The following is a 27,373-nucleotide window of genomic DNA, read 5'->3' as shown; positions in this document are numbered from 1 at the left end:
GTCTTAAGTGTTTGGCTTGGGCTTCCGCCAATCCTACAGGGAACTGGGGGCAGGAGAGATCAGGACTCATGCCAGCTCAGCTCCATTGGGTTCTGGGAGGGCTGGCACAGACCCACCCAGGGCACAGTTTGGCACCCACTTGTCCTGCTGCCTCCACTGCTAAGGGCATCTCATAATGCAGGTATCTGGGCACACCCTCCTCACACATCCTGCATTGGAATCCCAGGGGTGGGTCCGGGAATTTGTATATTTAATAAGCACCCCAGGCGATCACGATGTATAGTGAAGGTTAAGGATGGCTGACCTAAGAGGTCAGGGAAGGACATCCAGGCTCCAAGAAACACCTGAAAATGGTTTGTAAAATTGTGTATATGTGCACTGTGCTGAAGAGTCCACAGCTTGGGTCAAATTCTCAAATCAGGCTCATGCCCCCACCCCAATCCCACTACCCCACCCGCCAAAAAAACTAAGTCCATTTTAGTTGTCCTGAAGTTGCCATGACAAACACCTCAATGGGTTGGCTTAAACAATTGGGAATTTATTGGCTCACGATTTTGGAGGCTGGTTGGCTTCATTCTCCTGGGGTGGGTAGCATTCAGGCTGGCCAGCCGGCTGTGGGTTCCTTGGCTTTCCCCTTAAATGGCCATGTCCTCTCCTTTCTCTTCTGAGTTCCCACTGATTTCCAGCTTCTCCCTGTGGCTTTCTCCCTATGCCTGAATTTCCTGTTTATAAAGGACTCCAGTAATCTGGATTAACACCCAATCTCATTCAGTTGGGCCACACCTTAAACAAAATATCATCTTCAAGAGATGCTATTTACAATGGATCCCACAGGAATGTGAACCAAACCATATAAACTGGGATACATAACTCAATCCACCACAGTTCCTAAAAAGGCAAGAGCTCACTGTGTTCATAACTTCTATTCACCCATAGCTCTGACCTGTTACAATGCAGGTACTCCCTTGAGGCTGAGCCACCTCTCCTATTAACCCCAGAGAAAGTTGGCGCCAGCCCTGGAAGAGGTGTTCAGGCCTGGGAAAACCAGAAAAACAGAGAGCTGGGCTATGAGACAGTAGGATATCAATGGCCAGGGTTTGGGTGGGGAAGGCCAGCATCTACCTCCCCAGGCTTCGGAGAATGCTAAGACTAGGGGCCATTCATTCCAGAATACCAGACCTGAAAGGACCCCAAGGAGGTCCCAGGAAGCAACCCCCAGCAAGAAGGGTGAATTTTCACCAGTATCGGTCCTCACTCTCCAACCAACAAGAGCTAAACTACAGTTCAGCTCCCCAGCAGTTGGTGGGCGCCATGTGTTGAATTCTGGCCAAAGGAATGTGGGCCTCCACTAGGAGGTACCCCTTCACCATTGGTGGTAGCAGAGGACTCCAAAACCTTGGAGCCACAACAGGGAAAGAACCTGGGTTCTAAATGACCGTGAGGGGGCAGAGCTCCCCCACCACCAACCCACCCTTGATTATGCCATGGGTGGGAAATAAACATTCTTGTGTGAAGCTAGTGAGATCTGGGGGTTTTCTGTATTGGCAACCAGCCTACTGTAACCAACATACTACTCATAAGGAAACTGAGCCCAGAGAGCACACGTGACACATTCAGTATCCCAGAGTGAAAGCCAGGTGGGGCCAGGGATAGAGCCAAGATTTCCCAACTCCAGCCCTGGGTGGGGAGGGCCATGACACACATACAGCCTGAACAGCACCAATTCCCAAAAAGACTTTATTGTTTCAAGTGGCAAAATGTCATTGGTCTCTGTGGGGCACCTGGTAGGGTGAACGGGGAACTGGGGCAGGGCTGGGGCAGGGCTCTGCCTATTACAAAAATCAGGCTTTTATAAAAAATGCTATAAATCGGTATCAAAAGAAAACCCAAGGGAAGCTGGAGGAGGAAGCAGAGAGGAAGGAGGGAAGAGAGTAAGGGAGGGACCCAAACCTTCAACCACTAATGACTTGACTCCAGGCTGAGGGAAGGTGTGGGGAGGGAGAAATGGGCGGGTGATACAAAGTGCATAAATGTGCCTCCCCAGACGCTCCTCAGAGGTGGCGGGAGGGACAGGGGGCTGCAGCCCGGGGCATGGTAGGGCTCCAGCCAGCTCCTTGCCCAGGGACCCCACAGGAATGGGCACTGCCTGAGACTCCGGATGGGAAGGACCTGCAACAAGGAGGGAAGAAAAGCAGCTCAGGGGAGGGGACCACAGCAGGCAGAGGCGGAGGGGGCTGCAGCTTCCATCCTGGCTCCACCCAGCTGTGAGAAAGGTCCCTGCTGGTGGACCTAAGACTGACCACCCTGCCCCCAGGAGGCCCAGACCAGAAAGGCTGGCTAGCCATGCCCAGGCCAGCCAAAGCACATGGGAGATAGCCCCTGAGCCCAGGGAGGCAGGCAGGACGGACACCCTCCTCGTCTTTCTCCATCCCAGGCTTGGATTTGTTGGACAAAATCTAGGGGAGGCCGAAGGACCCACCCAATTGCCTCTTCCCGATCTTGCTCTGGAAAGAGAGTCGGTACAGGCATCCCAAATGCCCAGGGCAAGCCCGATTCACCCTTGAACCCCATGCCCCCAGGCCCAAAGGGACCCGAGGCCAGGAGCCTGCCCTGCCCGCACCTCAGTGACTTCTCAGACCTTCTTCTTCTTCAGCTTCAAGGCTTGCAGCCAGTTGGGCGATGACCCCTCCGACCTGGAGGGCAGAGGGCCGAAGTCAGAAATGTTTTTTTTTTTTGGCTTAAACAAGCATTTATTGTCACACAGCTTTTTTTTTTTTTCCTCTTTTTAGGTTTACTTCTTCCTTTTTTATAAAAAAATGTAACAACAAACAAAAACATTCTTAACATACGATCATTCCGTTCTACATATATAATCAGTAACTCACACTATCATCACATAGTTGCATAGTCATCATCATGATCATTTCTTAGAACATTTGTATCAATTTAGAAAAAGAAATAAAAAGACAACAGAAAAAAATTCACACATACCAAACCCCTTACCCTTCCCTTTCATTGATCACTAGCATTTCAATCTACTAAATTTATTTTAACATTTGCTCCCCCTGTTATTATTTTTATGCTGTATGTTTTACTCGTCTGTTGATAAGGTAGATAAAAGCAGCATCAGACACAAGGTTTTCACAACCACACAGTCACACTGTGACAGTTATATCATTATACAATCATCATCAAGAGACATGGCTACTGGAACACAGCTCTACATTTTCAGGCAGTTCCCTCCAGCCTCTCCATTACGATCTTGACTAACAAGGTGATATCTACTTAATGCATAAGAATAACCTCCAGGATAACCTCTCTACTCTGTTTGGAATCTCTCAGCCATTGACACTTTTGTCTCATTTTGCTCTTCCCCCTTTTGGTCGAGAAGGTTTTCTCAATCCCTTGATGCTGAGTCTCAGCTCACTCTAGGATTTCTGTCCCACGTTGCCAGGGAGGTCCACACCCCTGGGAGTCATGTCCCATGTAGACAAGGGGAGGGCGGAAAAGTCATAAATTTTTAAGGAAGCTGAACAAAATGAGGAGAGATGGGAAGGACAGAAACCTCCACTCTGACCCGAGGAGGTGGCTTAGGGTCTGGATGCTGCAACGGGAACTCTGCCACCAACTTAACACAGTCAACCTCGGGTAACCTTGGGCTCCTCTATCGGCCTCAGTTTTCCTGTTCTGTAAAGTGGGGAATCCCTTTTCAGGTGAAAACAGTGGGGTCAGTCAACGCCCCGCACTGAGGTTACTTACCCTGAGGATTTCTCTGGTTTGGGAGGTAATGTAAGGGGCTTTCCCAGCCCAGGGACCTTGCAGGACTTGGAGCGCTGGACGACAGCCTCCTTCTGGGTCGACTTGCTCTCCACCGGCTCCCCCTCCTCAGCTGAGCGGTTCCGGGAACGCAGCTTAGCCTGTGAGCCAAGTCCAGATCCAGACAGAGAGGACAGGCATGCACAACGGCTGAACCTTCCCCCAAGAGTGTGCAGCCCCCAGAATCCAGCACATGCCCCTCCAGTCCTTTTACCCCGATAGACGGGGAGGTCACTTAAAGACAAGGTCTGGGTCTGACTCAGCTTAGCTTCCCCCCAGAGCTAAGTCATGCCGTGCACACAGTAGGTCTTCAGAAAGAACCTGCTGAATTGAATTTAGACACTCTTCCCACCTCTGAGCCTTTGCTCATTCTGTTCCTCTGCCTGGAATGTTTCTCTGCCCGTCCACCCCCTCAGTGTCATTCTTATCCTCTGCCTGGAGAGCCACGATGAAATAAATGTCCATGTGGGGCCTTCCCTAGTCTGCCTTCCCATCCCCTGCCATGCCACTGTTATGGAATAACCTCTTGCTGAACAGGCCCAGGCCCTATCTGTACCCCACAGTGCCACCTAAACTTCTTCCACCCAAGTTTGCATGGCCATGCCTTGGGTTCCCCACTACCCTACAAGGTTCGGGGGCGAGGTCCTGCTTCCTCTCTTCTTCCATCCCACTCAGCACACGGAACAAGCTTCTAGAGCTTCCATTAACCAGGGAATGAGGAAGGAATGTGGAGAGGGAGGATGGGGGAATGCGTAGATGGCAGGGAGAGCACAAAAGCGGGACAGAGACTGGCGAGTCGACCAGATGGCCGGCTGTGTTTGCTGACCGACTAAATGGTACCTTCAGGGCTGACGGGCTTAGGCCAGGAAAGAGGTTGACTTTTAGCCCCTTGGTGCCCAAGGACATCCGTGTCCGGCGGCTCTGAGGCTCCTCCACCACCTCCTCATCCGACGATGGCACCCGAGAAGCCCGTGGCTCTGCAAGGGTCAGGACAGGGGGCTAAGCACGAGGCAGACCCCACTGACCTCCTCCACCTCTCACGACCTGGGCCTAAGGCCCCAGACGTCTACGTCCCACAGCACGCTGGCCCTACCCGTAGAGTCCTGGAATAGGCGCGCATCGGAATCTGCTGCATCCGACAGGCCCAGGGTGCCCCCCGGCCGGATGGCAGGGGCGCGGTGCCCACGCTTGCGCCCCAAGTTGGCACGGCTCCGATACACGGCACTGTCGAGGATCTCGGTGTCCTGCAAGGGGCAACGGCAACACCACTGCCTCGCCGTCCCTCGGTCTGCCCCGCCGCCCCAGAGCTGCTCTCTCCAGGACCCTGGAGCGTCGCACGATGCCCCCACAGCCCACTCTGCCTCCCTGGGCTAAGCCTGCTCGGGTCTCCGAGCTGCTGCGGGGGGAAGCTCCAGGAGCCAGGTTCTGGCTCCAACACCCGCACAGGCCCACGAGAGTCCACCCACTGCCCTGGGCTCACCATCCACTGACCTCGATGAAGGAGAAGTCCTGACTGGGGGTGCTGGGGGGTGGGCCTTGAGAGGACCGCCGAGGGGTCCTGGTCAGCCTCTGCTCGCCCCGCCCGGCTCCTGCATGGCCCCAGCTGCCATCCACCTCTTCCGTCTGGCTGGCTTCCCCATCGGGCTGTGGCCTCCAGGAGGGCGGAGGGTCTCTGCCAGGCTCCAGAAGCTCCCCTTGGGCAGAGCCAGCCATGGGTCCTTCCTCCTCTGACAGGCCCAAGACCACCGGCTCTCGACGGGCCGCTGCTTTGGAATGGCTGGCGGCCAGCATCTCCTCCAGGAGGCCCTGGGAGCCGGGGGGTGTGGGGAAGGCTGGGCATCCACTGGGGCTGCAAAGGAGACACAAAGAACTAGGTGGACCCTGAGGCTACCTCGTCCCCTCCCAAAGCCCACGCATGTCACAGGACATGTCCACCCTCCCCTCTCTGCCTCCCTTCTTCTCCTTCCCACACGTGATCAAAGGTCTGAGCAACACAGCACACGGAGAAAGAAAGCTGTCAAATTCCAGACCCACCATGCAATCCCTGCACCTCTCACAGCCTCGGTTTCCTCCACCGGGAACCTAAAGCTGAGCTCAGCGCATGCCTCCTAAACACAGCTACTATTCCAGCTGCCACCGCTGCTGTTGATGACAGCGCATCTCCTCCCAAGGGCACCAGACCGGTGGATGCTTTTCTTGGGACGAGGCAGGTATCAGCCATTCGGCTCTCCTACTCTGGACCTCCTTTCAGTCCCTGCCCCTGCCCCTACCTCCCTCTCCCTGGGCCCCAGTCTCATGGGACCCACTGGGCCCGCACACTGCAGGGTCTTTGAACGAGCTGTCCCCACGCCCAGAAAGTTCCCCAGCTGCAATGCCATTGACTCTTTGGGCAATTCAAATGCTCTTCTCTGAGGTCGACCTGTCCTGCTTCCCCAGCCCCTCCTCACCAGCTCGGCAGGCCCTGGGTCCTACCTGCCAGTCCCTGCCTCAGAGTTCTGCGATTCCTTGTTCTTGGAGTGCCCCCCTGCCAGTCCTGTAGGCCTCAAGGGCAAAGTTGGGGGGTGGGGGTGCTTTTGCCTGCACCTCCTGCACCTGGCCAGGGGCCTGGCCAGGAGTGGGACTGAGCAAAGATTTGCTGAGTATATTAGAATCTGGGTCACCTTGGACCTCAACACAGCTTATACCCCTTCTGCTGCCACTCCCTCGAAACATACACAGCACGTGCACACTGGCACTAACTCACACTCACACAGGAGCCGGGAGCTCTCGGCCTGCCGCTCACTCAAAACATACCTCTGAGCACAGAGGAACTGTACCCCAACACACGCACACACGCACGATCACACCCATGCCCTCGGCCAGGCCTGGGAAAGGCCGGAGGTGGTGGAGCAGTGCCCGGAAGCCAGACTGGGGTTGAGAGGGGAGGAGGCAGGTGAGTCAACACTGAGCCAGAAGACGAGAGGGGGCGGGGGGGGGGGGGGGGGGGGGGGGAACGTGTATCCATCCGTCCTTCCACAAGCTGCTGACAGATGGAAATTAAAGTGGTCTGGGGAGGGATGAGAGGAGGCGGTGGTGGCAGCACAGTAAAGACTGAATGAGGGCCAAAAGCCAGCTCGGCCAGCCAGCTCCGAGTCAGGCCTGGGGGAGGGGTGGCCGCACCCCAGAGGCGGTCCCAGGAGGCCCCGCCCCGAAGCCCCTCCCTGGGCTGGAGCAGAGAGAGGCTGAGGGCAGGCTCAGAGAGTAAAGGGATATGGAACATCATCAGCGGCAGAAACACCAGAGAAAACATCTAGGCCGGGGTCAGCGGAGGGAGCTGGGTTCTGGGCATGACCACGACGACGAGAGGGAGGGCCTGGGGAATGCAGCAAGCACCAGCCCTGCCAGCCTATCTAAAACCCCACTTGTCCTTCACCGCACCTTGGGGGTAGCTTCCCCACCTCTGAATGCCTAGAACACCCCCCACCTGAGCCCCTCCCTGACAGGGAGACAGGAGAGCGCAGTGGTTAGGGACAGGGGGTGCTGTGTCCAGCCCCTTCTGTCTGTACCTGGATGCCACCACTCTCTCCACCTGCGGCCTGGGCAAAGTTACTTACCCACCCTGAGCCTCAGTTTCCTCATCGGTAAAAGGAAATAATCTAAGTACCTACACCTGGCTGGGTTTCTCAGAAGAAATATGCACTAGCACATGGTCAGCACTTGATAACCACAATCAATTATGCTAATCCTCCTCGTCCTCAATGCAGGTTCCTGGATCACCTGAGAAGACATGTCTGACCTTATACATCTCTACCCCTCGCTTTACCTCGACCTTGAGCATCCTGAAGGCTGGGACTCGACCCAATTTCTCACCCACCCCATCCCAGGTAGGTGTGCGCATGGCGGGGTGGGAGGGGCGGGCATGTGGGAGAGCTGCATAAAAAAAGTCCCAGACCTGAACTGAGGGAAGATTCAGGGCTGAGGCTGGAAGCATGTATCTGATGGGGCAGCCGCTGGCCTTGACCTCAGAGGAACCGGGAGGGCAGTCAGGGAGGAGGCCACAGGGCTGGGGCCCAAGGGCACATGGAGGTGCCCACAGCCACAAGCTGCGGGACCCTGGACAAGTCATACTGCCTCTCTGGGCCGCAGTTTCTCCCATCCCCAAAAGAAGGAGCTCTACAAAGGAGTCCCTCTAGGAGTCTACAAAGACCCCAAAATGGGCAGGGCCAGAGGAGAGGTGCAGGAGATGACCAGAAAGCCAGAGAGAGGACAGTGCCCCAGTTCCAGGGGGTCCCAGGAGTTCCACTCCCACTAGGAGGGGGTGGCCTAGAGGAGGTGTCCGGCCAATGAGGGCATGAAGGGACCTTCGTCCAACACAGGGACAGCGACAAACACCCCCAAGGGCCTCACTTTAGGGACACCTCACAGCCAAACTTGCAAAACAGATACAAATACAGGGAGCTAGTTTTCCCTTTCTTTGGTGATCAACACCTGCCAGGCAGGTTTCTATCACTTTATACCTACCCATTAACTCTTACCCCTCATGACAAGCACACGACAGTTGGCGGGTGTTGTCATGATTGCCAATTTACAGGGGAGGAATCTAAGGTACAGGAAAGGCCCTTGCCCCAGGTCAGAGCTGGCTAGAGAGTCAGGACTCAAACCTGGGCAGATGGGCCCGAAGCCAGACTACGCCAAGCTATACCCAACGACTTCCCGTTGCCAAAGGAAGCTTCCATAGTACAGAGCTTCCCTAAGTCAGATGCTCAGAGCACTTACTCCTCGGACACTGGTTAAATAAATCTGGGAAACAGTGCATTCAAGATAGGAAAACAGGCTTCTTTACTGGTGTGCTTCTCACACTTCAATATGCTACTATCAGCTAATATACACCCCTCTGTGGCCACAGAGATTGCAGCATTTTCCAGACTTACTTAAAAACGGGTGGTCTTTAGAACATATTTTTGGGAACGGCTACCCTAGAGCACAGAACTCAAACAAGCCCCTCAAAGCAGCTGTTTGCTTCCCAAGTTTGAGGGAGGCACATTTTCTGCTCCTTTATGGTATCCCAGATGCACCCTAAAGTCGGATAATGTCAACAATGGCCAGTTTATCTTCACAAAGCCAGGAAAATCTAAATTTGAAAGGTGAGACGGAGGCCACAGCTCAGACAACTGAGTGCCGAGGACTCTGAGGACTCTGTTTCACCGTCTCCCAAGTCCTCTCCATCAGATGGGAAGGACTGTGAGTCCCTCTCCCATACAATTTAAGCTTCTTGACAGCAGGGATGGCACCTAAAAGCCTAACATCGATACGTCTCAGACAGCTAGTGCTGACTCTGTGACTTTAAGTGGTTACACCATCTCTCCATCTGCAAACCGGAGATGATAAAAACCCCTCTCCTGCTTCCCGACACAGCTGTGAAGATCCATGAGGTGAGACGTGAGGCTGAGCATTGGGGAGTGCAGAGTTCTGGGAGTGATGGGCAGGGAGAAATTGGGGGCAATCACGCGAAGTCTGCACTGTCCCCTGGACCCGGAACGCTGAGCTTCCTGCGTCTCCTTGTTAGACACGGAGGCTCAGAAAGATCCAACAACTCCTCCACGATCACACACCCCTCCTGCCTCCTAGCCCCACGCCCTCCCCTCTCCTGCCCTGCAGTCTTCTGAGAAGCCCAGAGTTCACCTTCAGCCCCTACAGACCTACCTACGCTTGCTTGTTGGCCCTCCTCTCCTCCACCTGCTCCTCAACCCCAAATTCTCCTCCAGACCCCTCCAACACACCCGGATTCTCTCCACAGCCTTCCTGGTCCCTCTCCCCCACCTCCCTCTACTGTGAGCCCTCTCCACTTAGACCGCAGCCCCCACCCAACACCTCGCTTCCCTTCTTCCTCACACGCCCAGCGAGAAACTCCTGCTCCCGGGGTGGAAAAATCTTCCAACCAGTCAAGAGAATAAAGCCAAAACCCAGTGGATGGAACTGCTAAGGAAATACACGCAATGCCTTTTTAGCACCTTTTCTAGGTGTGAAACCATCACACTTCGTTTCAAATAATTAAAAAAAAAAAAAAAAAAAGACGGGTCGGCTCATAAAACTACCTAGTTTGTTCCTTTGGAAAGTTCTCTTTTAGCAACCTTGACCATGAAGGCCAAGGACATGGGGTCAGGAGAAGCCAGGTCTCAAGGTCCTTCAGGTTCTTAAAACTGTGACTCTCCCATGCCTTATGACAGAGCAAGCAAGACGGAACAAGTTCCTAACCTCGGAGAGAATCAATGGGCACCAACGTCCACCCCAATTCGCTGTCTGGAGTGGCTGAGCTCAGGAAGACACAGAGTCCTCCTTCCTAGATCCTGTGAAAGCGTCCAAGTTCCCTGGCCCAGGAGTATTTGTGGCTTCTGGGCTGAGAGGTCTGGAGAACAGGTGCCATGCACAGGAGAGGAACCCACCAGAGCCCATCCCAGATGTGATGGGCTCCTTCCTCCAGCACGGTCACAATACAAAATCAGCAAGAGAACCTGACACTTGGGTTGTACAAGTGACACCTCAAATGTTACATGCATCACTCAAAAACTATGACAATATTGCAATAAAAAAAAAGGACAAAAAAAAAAAAAGCACAATCCTAAATACCTCAATTTTCCAAGCCCTAAATGTTCTTGGGAAAAGCTGTCTCTTCCATCCTCAAAAAAGTTCTGATTTTTCAGACAGCTGTCTCCCTTTCCCTCCCTCACTGGGATGGGGCTTCCTTACCTCGATACAAAGCTGGGGGCTTCTCCAGTCTCCATTCCGAGGTCTTCAGGGCGGGTCTCCAAGGAAGGTGAGGCGCCTTCTTCGTCCTGGGTCTCTGGCCCGCTTGTCTCACCAACCCCCAGCTCCCTGGCCTCTGAGGGGTCTCTGGCCTCCGGGCTGGTGGGCAGGCCCCCATTGCTCCTGACGCCAAGCTGCGGGCACTGGCTGGCCTCTCCCACGCCATGCTCCCTGGTTTCGCCCAGGTCCCCGGAGAGCTCCACGTTCTGGACCCCCAGGTCCTGGGCCCAGTCCATCTGCCCCACCCCGCATCCCCGCGGCTCAAGGGAATCTGAAGACTCGAGATCACAGGGCACCTCCAAACTTCGCAGGCCTGAGTCGGTGCCCCAGTCCACGTGACCCACCCCGAGCTCTCTGAGCTCTCCAGGGCTACAGCCCAGCCCTGGGGCCACATTTCTCAGCCCGAGGTCAGGTGTCCAGTCTGCCTGTCCAACTCCTCGCTCCCGTGACTTAAGGAACTCTCTGGCCTGCCCAGCGGACCAGTCGGTCTGCCCCACACCACTCTCTCTGGCCTGGTTGTGGTCTCCTACCTCCCCTGCCCCAACCAAATCTCTGCTCCTCACTCCAACATCTGAAGTCCAGTTCTTCTCCCCAGCTCCAATCCCCCTGGACTCCTCAGTCCCTCCAGTCTCCAAATGGCTAGGCAGGCCCATGTCTGCCAAGCCCAGGTTGCCTGACCAGCCCATCTGTCCTACGGCACCCTCCCTGGCTTCCCTGGAACCCACACAGCTGGACACTTCCAAGTTCCTGAGGCCCAGAGGGTCAGCCCAGTCCTCGGTGGTCTTCCCGGGAGGTCCAAGGTGGCCACCTCCCATCTTGCCGGAAGGGCTCGGGCCAGCGCCGCTCGCCCTGTCGTCGCCAATGATGCCAAACTCGTGGCTCCTCTCGGAGTCATCAATGCAGAAGTCGCTGCTCCAGTCTCGCTGCCCCGGGCTGAACCGCGCTTCGGTCTGGGGGGCGACGTGGAGGCTGAAGTCACCAGCCCAGCCTCGCTCCCCCATCTCCCTGTCTCCCAGGTCAGTGCTGCCAGGGCTCGGGGTCCCTTCCTGCCACCTGCCCAGCAGCCCTCCACCCTTCTGGCTGGCGTCGCTGCCTTGCCAATTGTTCTGCTCTCTCTGCCCGAGCACCCCATCCGGGGGCTGGGGGGTGCTAGGGCTCAACAAGCCCCCAGGCTCTCGCCCTTCCGGCCGGCCTCCATCCCTGCTGGCCTCCCCAAGGCTGGCCTCCCCGCTCGGAATCTTCTTCTCAAACTCGTCATCCTGCTGCTGGGCTTCCTCAGGGCCGAATCTGGCACCCAGGCCTCTCGTTCCAAAGCCTCTGTCCTGGGAGCCAAAAGTAGCTGTGGAGCCGCTGCTACTGTTTTTATAGTCACTCACCCAGGCACTCTTCCCGAATCCCTGGCCCTGCCGCTCTGCCTCCTGGCTGCCGGAGGTGCCGAGGGGAGGCGCTCTCTTCTCAAACTCCCTATCCTGTTCGTCTGCATCCCGGCTGCTGAAACGGCCAAGTGGGTCTTCCTTCCCCAGTTCCTGACCCTGCTCACCGGCATCCTGGCTGACGAAAGCACCCAGAGAATCTCTCTTCCCAAACTCCCAATCCCGAAGGCTGGCATCCTGCCTGCTGTAGGCGCTCAGGGAATCCCTTTTCCCGAATTCCTGGTCCTGAAGGCTGGCATCCTGGCTGCTGTAAAAGCCCAGGGAATCCCTTTTCCCAAATTCCTGGTCCTGAAGGCTGGCATCTCGACTGCTGTAAGGGCCCAGGGAATCTCTTTTCCCGAATTCCTGGTCCTGGAGCTCTGCGTCCCGGCTGGAGTAAGTACCCTGAGAAGCGCTCTCTCTGAACTCCCAGTCCTGTTTTTCAGCCTCCTGGTACTGGCCTGGCTTTACAATCACCCGGGCCTGGACTGGGGGCCCCCCAAGGGCAGAGGCTTCGCTCTTATCTCCACTGCCAATGCCAGGTCTGCTGGCCCACTCCCTGGGGTTCCCTTCCCCGGCTCCTTGTCCATACTTGCTGGTCCAGTCACTCCTTCCAGGCCCTGAGTCTCCTCTAGGGTTCGTGCCCCCCAGGCCATAGCCCTGAGAAGTGTCTTCAGACCAGCTGGATGGGCTGAAACTGCTGGGATGTGGCTCCACTGCAATTCCAAATTCACTCTGCAGATCTTTCTGGGCCCAGCCAAGGAGTCCCTAAGAGTCAGGGGGAAAAAAAGAGAGAAACAGACAGACAAAGAAATAGTGCTTAGTCAATTGGGACGGAAATCGATACAGAAGGAGAGTCAGCCCTGCCTTGGGCCTGGAAGCCACACCTAAGGCAGCAGAAAGCCTGGGTTTGGATCCCAGCTACGTGACCTTGGGCAAATCACTTCTAACCACTCTGGGCCCTCAACTTTAAACAGGGAAAACTCCTCGCGCATGGGGCTGCAGCAAGAGAGGATTACACAAGTTCATTTAAGCCAAGTACTTAGCTTAGTGCCTAGCATGCAGCGGGCACTCAATCGATGTGACCTCGTCATATTTACAGCCCTTGAGCAATACCTGGCAAAAGGCCTGCCGGGAGCAGTGGTCTTCACCAGAGATGGGGGAAGTGTGAGACTCAGGTGAGACTCGACAGTTCCCCGCTAACTCCTTTCCAAGGCAGGATCCCAACACCTGCCCAGTAAGTTCCCAGGCCCTTCCCCTCTAAGGAAAGCACCCCCCCACACACACACTCACCCGGCCCCCCTGCTTAGCCCTCTCCAGGAAGACTTCTCACCTCTGCCTTGGGGGAAGCAGGAGGGGCAGGCACTGGGACAGGGAAAAGACTCTGCCAGGACTCCCTGCACCCCCCACCCCCCCTCTGTCTGACTCACCCCTGAGGGCGGGTGAGCCCCAGGCTCAGGGCTGCGGAGTCGGCCAGCCTCATCCCGTAGGGCCGCATTGGCCAGCAGCCGCCCCAGGACGGACATGCTGGGCTCCCTGTCCCCACACTGGGCCATGGCCCCCACCCCGGAGCGGCTGGGTGCGGCGGGGGCGCCGGGACAGGGCTGGGCGGCTCCCTCGTCCCGACCTGTCCGACAGCTCGGCTCTGGCTGCCCGCTGGCCCTGCTCCCTCCGGAGCAGCTGCAGCTCTGGCGGCTCCGCCCAGAAGCCAGTTGAGTCACCCACATCCCGGGACAGACACACCTACTGCAGGAGCCAGCAAAGCCTTAACCCCTTCCTGCTGCTGGGCTGCACCTCCTCTTCCTCCTCCTCCTCCTCAACCCAGACCCCCACCTCTTCCTCTTGGCCTCCAAACCCGCCCCCCACCAGCCCAGGCCAGCCTCAAAAAATAAATTTCAAAAGCCACCTGGGCCCTTGCCCTTAAACTCGGGCAGCCTGGTAGGAGAAAGGACACTGGGCTGGAGTCAGGACGCCAGTTCCAAGCCACTAACTGGTTGGGTGACTCTGCATAAGTCTGTCCCCTCTGGGCCTCAGCACCTGTCTACAAGACCGGTCTTGAGTTAAACGGGCGATGACGATCATTAACGCCAACACTTAGGAAGCGCTTAGAACAAACTAGGCTCTATTCACAGTTCTTGATCTATAGTATAACTCATTTACTCCTCACAATCACCCTGAGACTCCCACCTGACAGGTGTGGAAACGAGGTGCCCAGTGAAAAAGTAACCTGTGCAAGGTCACATCTGGACAAACAGCACAGCCAGGAGTGAACCCAGGCAGGCTGGTTCCAAGCTCTAAGTCGCCACGCTATTTTGTCTTTGCCTTTCATATTAGACCAAACAGTTACTAACCACCACCTATTGCCCCAAAGGTCTTACACATCTTTTTTACCTGCAATACAACTCCTAAAGGTATGTGCTACTACCGTTAAAGGACTCTGAACCTTACAGGTTCACAACTTTTTTTGGAGGGCGGGAGGGATTGGAGGGCGGGGGGGAATGGAGGGCTGTGCATGGGCCAGGAATCAAACCCGGGTCTCCCACAAAGCAGGCAAGAATTCTACCACTCAACTACCCAGGCACCCCCAAAGCTTAGATATCAAGGTACATTTCCAAGACTGCAGAGCTAGCGAATGCTGGAATCAGGAAATGCATTCTCGCAAAACCCTAACCATCGAGCTACTGCCTTCAGGTTCCTCTGCTCTCCCAGACCACCGCGGTACGAGCTGCAGCCCACAGCTGCCTTGCTCACCACTGCATCCCCATGTCCTGATACATAACTATCCACGTTGAAATAAAGAAGCCTACCCAAGCCCTCACCTCAGAGCAGGCACTGGGGCTCTGTGTATCCTTCAGCTCAGGTCCAGCTCCCCGCCTTGCACTGCCAGCGCTGGGAGGTGGCGAAGCCAGGAGGTCGTCCAGCCAGCGGGAACTGCTTTCAGGACCCCCGGGCTCAGGCGATGCCCTACAGAGGTCTTGGGCCCCTGTCCTGGGTTGGGTGGTCTCGGCTCGGGCGAGGACCATGGCCTCCTCCTCCACGGCCAGTGCCTGCCCAGCGTCAGGGCGATCGGCAAAGAGGACACAGGGCTGGTCAGGGGGTGCTGGCTGCTGCTGCCCCAGGACTGGCTCCAGGACAGGCAGGGCTGCTTCCCTGGCAACCAGGAGAGGGGACTCCTGCCCGGCCAGGAGCTCCCGCTCTGCGTACCTCTCCTCAGCCTGCCAGAGAAGGCCCCCCGTTGTAGGCAGGGGCTCAAGGGGAACCACTGGGGACTGAGGTTGGCTCTCCCCATTGCCCTTTTGGGTTGAGGAAACATCGGTGTCGCCCCCCTGCACCCAGGAGCTAGGCCTTCCTGGCCTCTCTGGAACTGACCGAGCCCGCTGCTCAGAAATTTCTTTCTCGGGCACGGCCAAGTCCTCGGTAGACTCAGCAGCCTCAGTGGCTTCAGGGGCTTCAGTGATGGGGGAGGGAAGAGGGGAGTCCAGCTGCCACATGCCCAGGCCTGAGGGTCTTGTGGGGAAGGTCCATTCGAAGGACTGTGATAAGCTCCAATTGGACTCTGACCCACCTCCAAAGGGACGGTCCAAAGCTGACTGGCTTCCCTGGGTTTGAGGCAGGGCAGCCAGCGAGCCCCCCAGCTTCTCCTGGTCCTGGCTGGGTGGCCGGAGCACACCTTCTGAGAATCGGCGCTGAGCCAGGCTGACGGGTCGGGGGTCTGCATTTCCCTCGGCCACTGCCTCCCCTGCAGATGGAAACGTCCGAGGGAGATTCGGCAACTCACCCACCTCGTTGAGAGGCCGGGGTGAGGGCGCTGGGGGTGGCTCCGGGCTGTGGCTCCCCAAGACCTTTTCAGGGGAAGGGCTACGGGGTCTTGGGGCCTCTGGGGCTCCCTCAATAAGAAGTTCAGGACTAGGGGGGTGGCAGGAGCCCTCGTCAGGCAGGGCTGGATTTGGGGATGCCAGAGTCATAGGGAGGCAGAGAGAAACGCTGGAAGCTGCAGGACTCTGGGCTTCTGGAGGCGGAGGGTGGTGGGGAGAACTCCCATCAGGTGTCTGAAGACAGGGAGACCCAGGGAATGGTCCTGAGACTTCAGCAGGGAGGCCTGGGCTGCTGGAGCCTCTATTCTCTGAGGCGGGCCCTGGACTCGAGGAGACCCAGGGCTTGGGAACCTGCAAGAGAAAAGTCAAGAGCTATCACTCACCTCTCAGCTGGGTGAGAGAAGTCCCCTTCTACTCCATATAGACCCCCAGGTCAACTGCTCCCTCACCTTTCACCCCAGAGACCAGAAAGAGAAAAATGGAGATCAGAGGGAGTGCCACTCAGGAAAGCTGGGAGAGGCTCCAAAGAGGGTTTAGAGCAGGGATCCTAAAATTTAGGGTCACAGGCCCCTCTTTTAGGCCACCTTAACCATAAAATACCCATAGCCTTATTCTCATGGTATCATTCAGACCACTTCATACCAAGCTCATCCAAGGACCTCCAAAGAGTCTGTGGTTCATAGATCAAGAACACTTGCTTTTAGGAAAAAGAAAAATTGAGCGTTATGACCACTTGGGCACATGGGGCATGTTGCTTACAGGACCTTAAGCCCAGCGACAGCTCCAGACCAGTTCCCAGTAGTATCTGAGGTGGGGAGTCCCCCAACCCTACTCTGTGTGTCCACAGCTGCCAACGCTACCCAAGGCCTTGGGACCTAGGCAAAGGCAAATGGACGGTCATGAAAAGACCCTGGCTTGGAGTCACCAGCACTGCACACCCTGCAAGCCATAAGCTCTGCCGTACAATGAGCTCTCTGAGTCTCACTTCCCCATCTAAAAACAATGGGGCTGACCCGAACGCAATGTTCATCCCACAGAGTGAGGTGAGGATTAAATAAAACGTGTGCACGTGGCCTCTCAGTACAGGACTCAGGAGACAGAATGGAAACTGTGGGAAGATGCAAGGCAGGGGGAGGGGAGGATGCTGGGGAGCAGAAGGGGGCTGGTGGGGGGAGGGCATCGAGCACCTGGCATTCCTTAGCCACTCCACTCTGCTGACCCCAATGAAGTGAGTCTGGCTCTACCTAAACTTGACCCTCCCCAGAGGGTCTCTCTCCAGTGGGGCTGTGCATCACCCCAGCATCTGGGGAAGGAGTCCAGCTTGTTTCTCAAGGCCCCCCTCATTTCTTCCAGCCTTCTTCTCTCTGCAATACTCTACATTTGAAGCTCAAACCAAATCACCCACATCCCCCTTCTTTCTGAAGTCTTCTAGAGACTCCCAGCCATTCCTCTAATTCCTTGGAAAGTTTAGCTCCTGGCTCTCTGCAGTGCTCCCCAACGCTGCTCCTGTTAAAATTCTGAGTGATGTCAACAGCCACCAGGAACCCTTCCAATACCCTGGCTTCCTGGTCCCTGACCTACTTTCCCACAATGATTTTGGGGCCCATCCTCTCCCAGGGCCATGCCCTGGACCTTTTCGTTCCCAATAACCACAACCTCTCCATAACCTCAATTCCCGAGTGTCCAGCTCACTCACCCCTTTCTACTTGTCCAACACCCTCAACTCTGCAATTCCTCTGGGGAGCGCAGTCCCCATATTCCTGCTTCCTTTCCACTGTCCTCTGTTCCCCACGTGCCCACACGTCTCTCTTTTTTTCTTCACCATCACTGAAGTCATTTTTTGGCACAATCCTCAACTCCCTCGCTCCTTCATCACGTTGCTTGCAGGCAGCTCTCCATGAACCCAGCAGACAGTGAGAGGAAGCCGTGCAACCACGATGGCTGGTCTCACTTCAGATTCACAGCCACCAACAACCACCTACCTCAAACGGGTCCTAGAGCTGCCCAGCAATCTACCACAGTCCCTCCTTTCTGTCACTTCCCACTGTCCCAGACTTCTCCACTTCTCACCTCCAAGCTCTAACACCTCCTCCCACCCTCTCTCCTGCCCAGCTGATGGATTTGCTTCCTATTCCCTGGATACAGAGAAGCATCAGCAGACAACAACCGCACCCCTGAACCCTCTCGCCCCACGCTACCAGCCCATGGGCCCAGGCACTCGGCCTCCCCTCCCACAACCTTTTTCCTTAGCTAAGGCCGGCCCCTCCTCTCTCGACGCATCATCGATTTTTCCCTCTGCTGGATCATTTCCATTAGCCTCCCACCTGCTCTACTTCCTCTTGTCTCAAACCACTGTCCAGATCCCATCTCCTTCTTGCTACCACCTATTTGCTTGACAGCATTGTCCATTTTCACTATCTACAGTCCTTACCCCATTCTCTTGAACCCACTCCAGAAAAGCTTTTTTCTCCACCTTGCCACTGAAAATGCGCTAACAGGTGTCACCCATGACCTCCACGTAGCTAAACCCAATGCTTAGTGCTCAACCTTCCTGGAGCAGCCAGCAGCACGTGACATGCTGACCATATCCTCGACAACGACAACGCTGCTCTTCGCTTGGCCTCCAGGACCCAACACTCACCTCATTGTTATTCCTCTCCAGTCTCTTTGGAGGAGCTTTCTGTATACCCCAACCTCCAAATGCTGGAGTCCCAAGGGCTCCATCCTGGGGCCTCTGCCCCCCTGTCCCTTCACCCACTCCCTTGGGGTACAGCAGGTCTTGAGGCTTTTGACATTTTTACGGCCTTCTATAGGTTGACAATTTCCACTTCTCCCTCTCCAGCTCATGCAGGTCCCCTGAACTCCAGACTTCAACATCCAACTGTCCACTCAAAATTTCCATGCAGATGTGTCTGAAAAGCCTCTCAAACCCAGCAAGTTCAAAAACAAGCTCCTCAATTTCTTTTTTTCCGTTAATTAATAAAAAAAAAAAAAAAAAAAAACCAAGCTCCTCAAATCTCCACTCACCAAACCCCCATCCTACCCGACCCTAAGAATTCCCCGTCTCAAGACATGGCAAGTTCATCCTTCTGATGTGTCAGGCCAAAAGCCCTGGAACCATCTCCAATCCCATACTTTTTCTCACCCCACGTCAATCTAGCTGCAAATCCTATCTATTCTCACTTCCTCCAGGCTACCTCCAGGGTCTAAGGCAGCTCATCTCTTCCCTGGATGACTCCAGCAGCCTCTTACCTGGACAACTGCTGCATCTCTCACCTCCCTGTAACCTATTGTGAACTCAATTGGCAAGGTAACACTTTAAAACTAAGTCAGCTCATGTCAGTCCTCGTCTTCAAACTCTCCACTGGCTTCTTCCCTTCCACTCAAAGCAAAGTAGCAGCCCGCAATGCTCGATGCAATCCAGCTGTCACATCTCAGTCCCCAACTCCCACCCAACTCTTCCTCTCTCACTGCGATCCAGACGTCCCGGCTCCCTTGCCAGGGAAACATCAAGGCCTTTGTACTTGCAGTTCCCTCTGCCAAAAATGCTGTTCCCAAGGATCCAGAGGGCTCACTCCCTTACCTTCTTCTCATGCTACCGTCTCAGGGAGGCCCTCCCCCACCACCCTCGCCCCAGCGCTGTCCACCTTTACAGTTCCCCAGCCACCTGTCTGCTAGTCTGCATGACACCAGTGTGTGTGTCGGCCTCCCCCAACTGGGAGAGGCGCTCCCTCTCTGCAGCCTCTCCTGCACCCAGCTCCCAGTCGGCACCCAGGAAACGTTTGTGGGATGGGTGAATGAATGGAGTCGGTTCTCATCACAGGGAAGATGGGCAGCCTCCAGCTGGCCAAGGCTCTCTGAACAAGGTCCACCCTTCACACCATGACATCAGGTAACCTTTACTACATCGTTTACTGTGGAAGGCCTACAAACAGGGCTTCTGTCTAGAGATATCATAGGGATTAAGTCCATTACCATTCCTGGGACACACCTGGCACACAGGAGGAACTTCATAAATGTAGCTGTTCCGATTATTACCTTTACTTCTTACAGGCCTGAACCACATTTAGCACCGTGGTGATGGGAAAGCACTGGCTTGAGGGGAGAAGTCTGGGCCCCAATCTGCTGAGCTAACCTGGGCAAGTCACCCCCACCCCCTCGACCGGCCTCATTTCCCCATCTGAACTACAAGGAGGGTGGAACAGATGATCTCCCGCACAGCTCTAAAATGCTAGACTGGGATTCGTAACAGAAGGATAACTCACGTCAGCAGGTGGCTCAGAGCTGGCCGAGCTCTGAGCCAGGTCCCCGTTGAAAGCCAGGTTGGAAGGGGGGCTCCTGCAAGGGAGAAAGACAGGAAATGGAGGCACGGAATGCTGATGCTTATCACAGGGTAGAGGAGAAGAGCGAAGCAGTCTCTAAAAGCCCCCAAAAGCTAAACACCCCCAGGCATTTTACCTACTGATCTTTGCCCAGAACTACCCAATTTCCCTAAAGGAACTGCCCCAGAAAAGAATGTCTATGCTCCTTCAGCACATAAAGAGTTAAATTCTCCTGCTTCTTTAAGGAAAGCATTCTGCTTGCTTCTCAGGGTTTCCCAAAAAGATAACTCCTCTTTCCCCCAACCCATAAGGAGTTAAGGCTTTCCTCCAGCCAGGGAGAGTACAGCTGGTCCCGTCTGCCCTGCCAATACTTCTTGAAGGATTGCAGGGGGGAGGAGATGGGGGAAGAGTGATTTTCCAAGGTTAAAGCTGTTCCTCTAAAGCCCGACTTGAGGGAGGGAAGGAGGACGGAGGGCAGAACCCAGCCTGGGCAAGGGTGTGACCTCCCCATGCCCAGATCTGGGACACAGGAAGGGTTAACTCCGGGGCTTGTCCCAGGGACCTTCAGGTGAGAGAAGGGCAAGGCTGATGGGCTGGGCAGGGGCCTTGAGCTTCCCCGCAGCAGGGATCAGCCCTTCCCTTCAAAGTAGGGGAGGAGAGGGTTGGGGGTCTCTGCGTCTCAGACAGGCTCTCCTTGTCCTGGAGAATGCCCCCCACCCCCCACCCCTTGGCAGCTGATGGCTCCCGAGAGCTCCACCCCTCCATACAATGCCCTGCACACAGGGCCAGCCTATCTATATACCCACGCCAACTCTGCTGGAGCAACGGTTTCCATTCCGGTAATTTCTGTGCATTCACACTACCAGGACTCAGCAGCAAAGTGTAAGGTATGTGCGTGTGTCATCTCCCCCTTCGGAGCCCTCCTACTCACCCGGCTACACCCCAGCCCTAGGACCCAGCACTCTGCAGCTGGAGCTTGCAGTTCAGAATAGATTCCAAAATCAAACAGACCTGAAGTCAAATCCCAGCTCTTGCTGGGGGAGGTAGGGAAATCACTTTGAAGCCTCAGCTTCTTCATCTCTAAACCGGATCTAATATTCTGTTCACCAAACACTACAGCTGCGGATTAAATGAGGTGATGTTTGGAAAATACCTGCTTTGTTGCCTGGCTCTCAGTATATGTAGAAACTAAAAAATAATATTTCATGCTGTACTTGTCAACTCTCCTATAAACCTGCTTCAGCTTTGAGATCAGAATCACAGTTGTAAATACCATAATGATAAAACCATCTGTTGGGAAAATGCTCTAAGACCCTGAGGCAGGGTTCTGCCTGCACTCAGAGCATATGACTAACCACAAGGTAAAGGTTGCAGCCCACTCCCTAGGATGGGGTCACCCACCCTGTCCTCAGCCACCTGACCAGGCTACAAGACATACAGCCTGCCCGCCCTCACCTGTCCTCGGGGGTCTTGGTGTGCTCTTCTTGGCATTCTGTGGGAGACTTGGCTGGTGCCTCCTGGGGCCATCCCCTGGAGAGGCTCCCACCATCATCATCCCGGGGGCTGGCGGCCACTCCATAGGTCCTTGGGCCGTAGCGTGAACTACCATCGTGGTTGAAGGTGAGGCGGGAGCCCCAGAGGCGGTCAGGGCTGGCAGGGACCTCTTTCCGCGGCTGCTCCATCTTGGCCAAGATCTCTTCCACTGTGGTGGCTGCGAAGCGCTCCGAGGCTGGGCGGAAAGGGGCAGGGGCCTTTCGCACGCCCCCTGGGGCAGCACATCGAGCAGAAGGTGTTAAGGGGGGTGCCTCCTCTTTCCCAGTCTCTTGGGAAGCTTCTCCTCCAGCAGGAACCTCAGCCATAGGCCTTGGTGCAAAGGGAAGGGGACGCTTGCTGCCACCGTAGGGCTGGGGTCCGGCCAGCATGTTCATTTTCCGGGCGGAAGGCAGTTCAGCCAGGGGTCCCCGGGGGGGCCGAGGACCAACAGGCACCAGGAGGCTAGGCTTGGCAGGCAGGGCTGGCTTGGCAGGCAGGGCCCGGGGTTTGGGCTTGACTGGGGGTTTGGCCCGAGGATCACCTACCAAAAAGAAAGTGGGGGAGACCATCAAAAGAGCCAGGCAGAACTTCTTGCATTTCTCATTCCACCTCATCTCTCGACCCTCAATCTCAGATTGTTCACACCCTCCTCACAGAAGTTAAATGCCACCTCTTCCGTGAAGTCTTTCTTGATTCCCCACACCTAATCCAGAATCACCTACTCTCTGCTCCAAACTCCCAAAATATTTAGCCTATTTCTTTTATAAGCGAAAATCATTTAAGGGCCTACTGGTACCTCATTTCTCCTTGTACCCCATTTGGCACCTAAGACAAGTTCTTATCGTGAAGAACTTGAATTCTTCATGAATTTATGAAGATGAATGAATGAATGAATGAATGAGCAAACAAGTCAGTAAATAAATGCCTTCCTGTCCATATCAGTCAGTCCACCATCTCCTCAGTCTAGTCCTTCCCCTTGAATGCTACTCTATTATCATTAACAGCAAACTTTTTATCCCAGCAGAGCTTCCCCACCCCCAGTAGCCCCCAGGCCACCTCCCTACCATCATCCGGTGTATGACCAGGAATGCAAACTTATTATTGACCTAAGCCAAACAGAAGAAAATCTGCTACAGAGGAAAAATAGGACCAGAAACCTACCTTTATATAAGGCATTCCAATGCCAAATACAAGACCTTGAAATTACTCACAGCCCTTCGCACAGAATCCTATATCACCCTCATTCGGCTTAGTGTAAGCAAAGAGTCTAGACAGGGAGCCCCGGGGCCTAGGTTCAACCCCCACCTAGGGGCACTCCGCCTCTTCCTTCTGGGCCACCGGAAAACATACCAAGACCCCTGTCTGCTCTTACCTGCTGGGACTCTGAGGACCTCAAACAGTCCCAGAGCTGAGAAGCTTTCAGACTCGTCCCAGGATGCCTCCGGCACCCTCCTCCCCAGCCACCCGCTCCAGCCTGCACCCATCAGTACCTGGCTCAGAGCCAGCAGGCGCCAGCTCCTCCTCCATCTCCTGGGGCGGTGGGGAAGCCATGGCTGCGTTTTCCCTGAGAGCAGACACTTTCGTCATATGCGGCAGACCCTGTACGAGGATTAGGAAACGGGGCCGTGAGCCGGGATGGCAGAAGACCCAGGAAAACAGCGGGGGGGCGGGGGGAAAGAAGGTAAAAGAAGTTAGGTGCTGGCAGTGGGCTTAGCTGAGGGACGTCTCCTACTTCTAGGAGACAGTGGAGTGTGGGACAGAGGAGGGACCTTGAGAAAAGGGTAGGAAGGAATGAAGTATGGGAGATTCCTAACAGCCAAGTCCTCCACTCTTTCTAGATAACTCCCAAGTTTGCCTCCAACCCCAAAGTCCTAAAGAGTTTCAGGGACGCACCCACGGCTCCCTTCTCCTGCAAGCTTTCCAAGACACTCCATCTCCAGCTCCCAAGGCCCCCTTTGGACCCCGCAGCCCCACTGGACGTACCTACCCAGGCAGAGCAAGAGGGCCGCAAGGTCTGAAGTTTCCCCGTGAATCACCTCATGGGAGACGGGAAAAACCCGCTCCTCCCCAACCTGGGGCTCCGCCCCGCCGCCTGCCTCCCCTTTCCCTCTCACCCTCCTTCCCGCCCTCCTTCCAGCAGCTGGGAGTGGTTCCCTCTTGCCCCCCCCACTCACCCTCCCTTCCTCCATATCCTTGCCCCAATCCCGCCTCCCTCGGAGCTGTCTCATCCAAACACGGAAAAATAAGGAATAAAAAGTAAACATCTGGAATACATTTTTTTCTTTAATTTCTCAATCGCTTTGGCTTCAGCTTGGAATTTGATGAGGTAAAGCCAGGGCCTGGTCCTGTTGCCATAGCAATGGCCTCCCACTGGATTTCCAGAGCCCAGCCAAGAGGAAGGAGAATGGGACAGGGCTTGGGAACATCCGGGGGGTGGGGTGGCTTGGGAGGAAAACTCCCTGGGGTTCCCCCTTCTAGGACAGTCAGGGTGGGACAGTCACAGCCAATGACAAGGCAGAATGTGGGCCTCTCACCAACCCAGTGTTGGCATGAAGGGGTCTTAGGGTGGGGGTCGGGGGGAGACAGCAGCTCTGGGGTAGGGGTCATTTGGGTAGCCCTTCTCCAAACCTGTAACGGGAGCTGAGGGATCTAACAGACCAGGGTTCAAACCAGGCCTGGTTCCACCACTTTCTAGCTGCAAGACCCTGGGTAGGTGGCTTTCTTTTCTAAACCTCAGTTTCCCTATCTGAACATGGGGGCTAGTAAGGCTGCCTGGAGGCTTAAGTGAGATAAGACATGCAAAACCGCTTAGCACAACCCAAGTGCACAGGAAGGAGGCCCAGTCAATGTTGGCCATTTTGTTCTTATTCCGTTTGCAATGTCACCAAGAAGCTTCAAAATCCCCGGGAACCACCTCATCTCCCCAGACCCCAAGCTGCCAGCATTCCCAGACCATTTCTTCATTCCCACACGCCCGCCTGGGCCATGTTACCTGTCCTCCAGATACTCCACCACCTCCTCAGTTCCCATCCCACCCACAAGAGCCCCCCCCCCCCACCCCAGCACTCCACCCTGGTACTCAGAGCCTTGGCCCTCTATTCAAAAGGAAGGGGAAGGGTTTCTATCACCTGGGACGTGCAACCTGTGAGGACAACCCAGCAGGAAGCATGTCCTCCCTGAAAGACATCCCCATTCCAGCGCGTCTGGGAAGATACCCCCAAACTCTAAGAAGCCACCTCTGTTGCCCAACCTTTGCCAAGCCCACCCCACCCACCTTGGCGGTGCCCCAGTTTGCTTCAGAGATGGGAGAGGGTGTGAGAAGGGTAGAGGGGAACCCAAGACTGCCAGCAGGGTCAGTCTGCCAAGGAGCACCCAGGCCAACCCGTGGGGGGCTGGGAGAATGGCCGTGCAGGGCGGCAACCAAGTGCGCGTGGAGGAAGGGCTCGTGGCAGAAAAAATAAAATTTAAAAACACAAGACTGTTTCCTTGTCCTTGAACGTTATTACAAGGGACATGGTGTGGGAGATTACCAATGGGGATGAACTGGCCCCGAAACGACAGATACTTTCAGCTGGGGGCCTGATAAGCTCCTCCAGGATGTGAGGGGCTGGCCCAGATGGGGGTCGGCCCACAGCGGCTCCGAGACCCCGGCCAGGGGACCCCAGGTGGTCAAGGCCCTAGTCAGAAGCTGCAGAATCACAGCGGCGGTGAGCACTCCCCAACCTCCCGAGTCCGGGGAAGACGAGCCCACCCTTGGGAGTGAAGGCCGCCAGAAGGCCTGAGGGTGGGGGTGGGGGGCACTGGGCAGCTCCAGCCCCGGGCGGGAGCCCCGAGGGGTCTCGGTGCGTGGGGGAAGGGTGGGGGGTGCGCCCCTACGGACCCTGGGATCTCCGGCCAGATGCCGGGCCAGAGAGGTCGCCAGGGACAGCGCGTACACTGCTGGAGGAGGGAGGACCAACGGCAAGACGGAACAGCCCGGGGCGAGGGGCCGTCTGGAGGGGCCCAGTGGGAAGCTCTGGACACAGAGGGGGCGGCGGCAGCCGAAGCGCAGGAGGAGGAGGAGGAGGAGCGGGCGGAGAAAGAGGAGGGGGCGACAGAGGCGGAGGACCTGTGCGCGGGATACCAAGCAGCCGGCGAGCAGACGACGGTCTGGGGACGCAGCCCGGGTGGGGGGCGGGCTGGGCGGCTGGGGGCGTGCCGAAGGAGCAGGGGCAGTGTGGGCCCCGGGTGAAGGGGAGATGGGGGGGGGTCGCCCCGGCAGCAACGCCCGCCCCCGGCCCCGCCCCAAGCCTTCGCCCCCTCCCCCTCCCCCTCCCCTCTGGCTCCGCCAGCACGAGCTCCAGCCCGTGCGCCCGCCGCCCCCATACACACGCGACTCATCTCCCCCCGGGCGCCCTGCGACCCCCGCGCCCCAGGCCCCGGCAAACTTTCCCGGCGAAGCCCCCTCCGCTCCAGCCGGGGCTCGGGCGGGCAGGCACCCACCCCCTCCATGCCCCTCCCCCGCCCCTGCCCCGGACCCCGCCCCTCCCTCGCGCTCCCGCCCGTCCCCGGTCACTCACGCGCTCCCCAGGGATCTGGCTCCGCTCGGCTCGGCGCCCCGACGCCAAGCCCCGCCGGCGCCGCCGCTGCTACCGCGGTCACCGAGGGACCGAGCTAGTGCGAGCCGCGGCGGGGCCCCGCCCCCGGCCCCGCCCAGGCCCACGCCCCCGGAGCGCCTCCTGAATATTCATGAGCCAAAGCAGAGCCGCGAGTGGGAAGCCGGTGCCGCGCTCGCACGGCCGGATGCAGACAGAGGCAGCCCCGTGCTCAATTATTCATGAACCCTGCGAATGAAGGGACCGCCCCGGGTCCAAGCCCCGGCGAAACTGACGCAATTCGGTAGCTAAGAGCTTTGGGCAAAATGGCCACCGAGACGGCTGCCTAGAGAGGACAGGAGACTGCCTTAGGACAGCCCAGGACTCAGCCCCAAGCCGCCTGTGCACATTGCAGTGCCATAGAGTCACGGCTACGAAGACGGTACCCGCTGGAGGACTAGCGAGGTTTCCTGTTGCGTCCTCCCGGGACTAGAAGCAACGTGGCCGCCCCACGTGCGTAAATTCACATTTATACCCACCGTAAGGACTTTAGCAGCTGTTTTCCCACGAATCCTCCTTATTTATTTCCTGTTAGGCTCTCTTCCTAGATACAGGTACTTTCCAACCCCCAAATTTAGGATTCCTCCTTCCTCCAGTAAGAACAAAAGCTTCACACATTTCACACCTTCCCTGCACCCCCATGAGGCGCGCACACCGCCCCCCAACACCCATCACTCCTCCTCCCCCAACTCTCCAGGCTCAGATTTCCACTCCCCCTCACCCCTACCCTTGTAGGGAGGCTGATCAATCCTGATTGAATTACCTAAAATCTTGGAAGACCCTTGACTCATAGGTGATGAAGGATGGAGCCAGGAACTGCCTCCCATCAGCCTGGCTAATGGAGTGGAACTGTGAGCAAGACTTCCTAATCACATCAGCTCTCATTTCTATACTCTCAGGTGGCCCATTCTGGCAGAAGAGGTTGAAAACCAATGCTTGGCCAGTCGGGAACAGGACAGGATGTACCTGGAGACCTGCTTCCCAGCTGGCCAGCAGGCCTGCCCAATCAGGGCACTGCAGGAGACAACACCAACAGTAGTAGGGCCAATGCAACAGGG

General features: G+C 56.3%; 2 protein-coding genes across 6 annotated transcripts in view; one reads left to right on the top strand and one right to left on the bottom strand.

Moving 5' to 3' along the window:
• Positions 1-1,723: 1,723 nt before the first annotated feature.
• On the bottom strand, positions 1,724-27,248 carry TNKS1BP1 (tankyrase 1 binding protein 1). 5 transcript variants are annotated; one of them, XM_077116235.1, is made up of 12 exons: positions 27,079-27,248; positions 23,172-23,280; positions 21,604-22,222; positions 20,092-20,164; positions 14,831-16,177; positions 10,543-12,779; positions 5,308-5,665; positions 4,910-5,060; positions 4,657-4,793; positions 3,760-3,917; positions 2,621-2,693; positions 1,724-2,169 (listed from the first exon to the last, which is right to left on the bottom strand). In XM_077116235.1, the coding sequence occupies exons 2-11, from the start codon at positions 23,266-23,268 to the stop codon at positions 2,633-2,635; spliced, it is 5,238 nt and encodes a 1,745-aa protein (XP_076972350.1). In that variant the 5' UTR covers positions 23,269-23,280; positions 27,079-27,248; the 3' UTR covers positions 1,724-2,169; positions 2,621-2,632. The 5 variants fall into 5 exon arrangements, with proteins under 5 accessions (XP_076972350.1, XP_076972346.1, XP_076972349.1 ...); XM_077116231.1 differs by lacking the exon at positions 27,079-27,248 and adding an exon at positions 26,241-26,352; XM_077116234.1 differs by lacking the exon at positions 27,079-27,248 and adding an exon at positions 25,790-25,861.
• P2RX3 (purinergic receptor P2X 3) overlaps positions 25,177-27,373 on the top strand; it is a 42,547-nt gene continuing 40,350 nt past the window's right edge. Inside the window, exon 1 of the mRNA XM_077116237.1 lies at positions 25,177-25,388. The gene's annotated coding sequence lies outside the window, so the exon portion shown is untranslated. The remainder of the gene's footprint in view (positions 25,389-27,373) is intronic.

This window comes from Tamandua tetradactyla, chromosome 9 (assembly GCF_023851605.1).
Source record: "Tamandua tetradactyla isolate mTamTet1 chromosome 9, mTamTet1.pri, whole genome shotgun sequence".
In the NCBI taxonomy this organism is placed as follows: domain Eukaryota; kingdom Metazoa; phylum Chordata; class Mammalia; order Pilosa; family Myrmecophagidae; genus Tamandua; species Tamandua tetradactyla.
The sequence above is the reverse complement of the archived record's forward strand: the minus strand, read 5'-3'. Positions and strand labels throughout refer to the sequence as shown.

Bases quoted from the DNA above. Each gene is read 5' to 3' on its own strand.
- TNKS1BP1 (XM_077116235.1), bottom strand. From the start codon at position 23,268: ATGACGAAAGTGTCTGCTCTCAGGGAAAACGCAGCCATGGCTTCCCCA. The intron at 22,223-23,171 runs GTACTGATGGGT...TCTTTTTGGTAG, and splicing joins GCCTGCTGGCTCTGAGCCAG to GTGATCCTCGGGCCAAACCC. The intron at 12,780-14,830 runs GTGAGGGCTTGG...CCTGACTCTTAG, and splicing joins GCCCCAGTGCCTGCTCTGAG to GGACTCCTTGGCTGGGCCCA.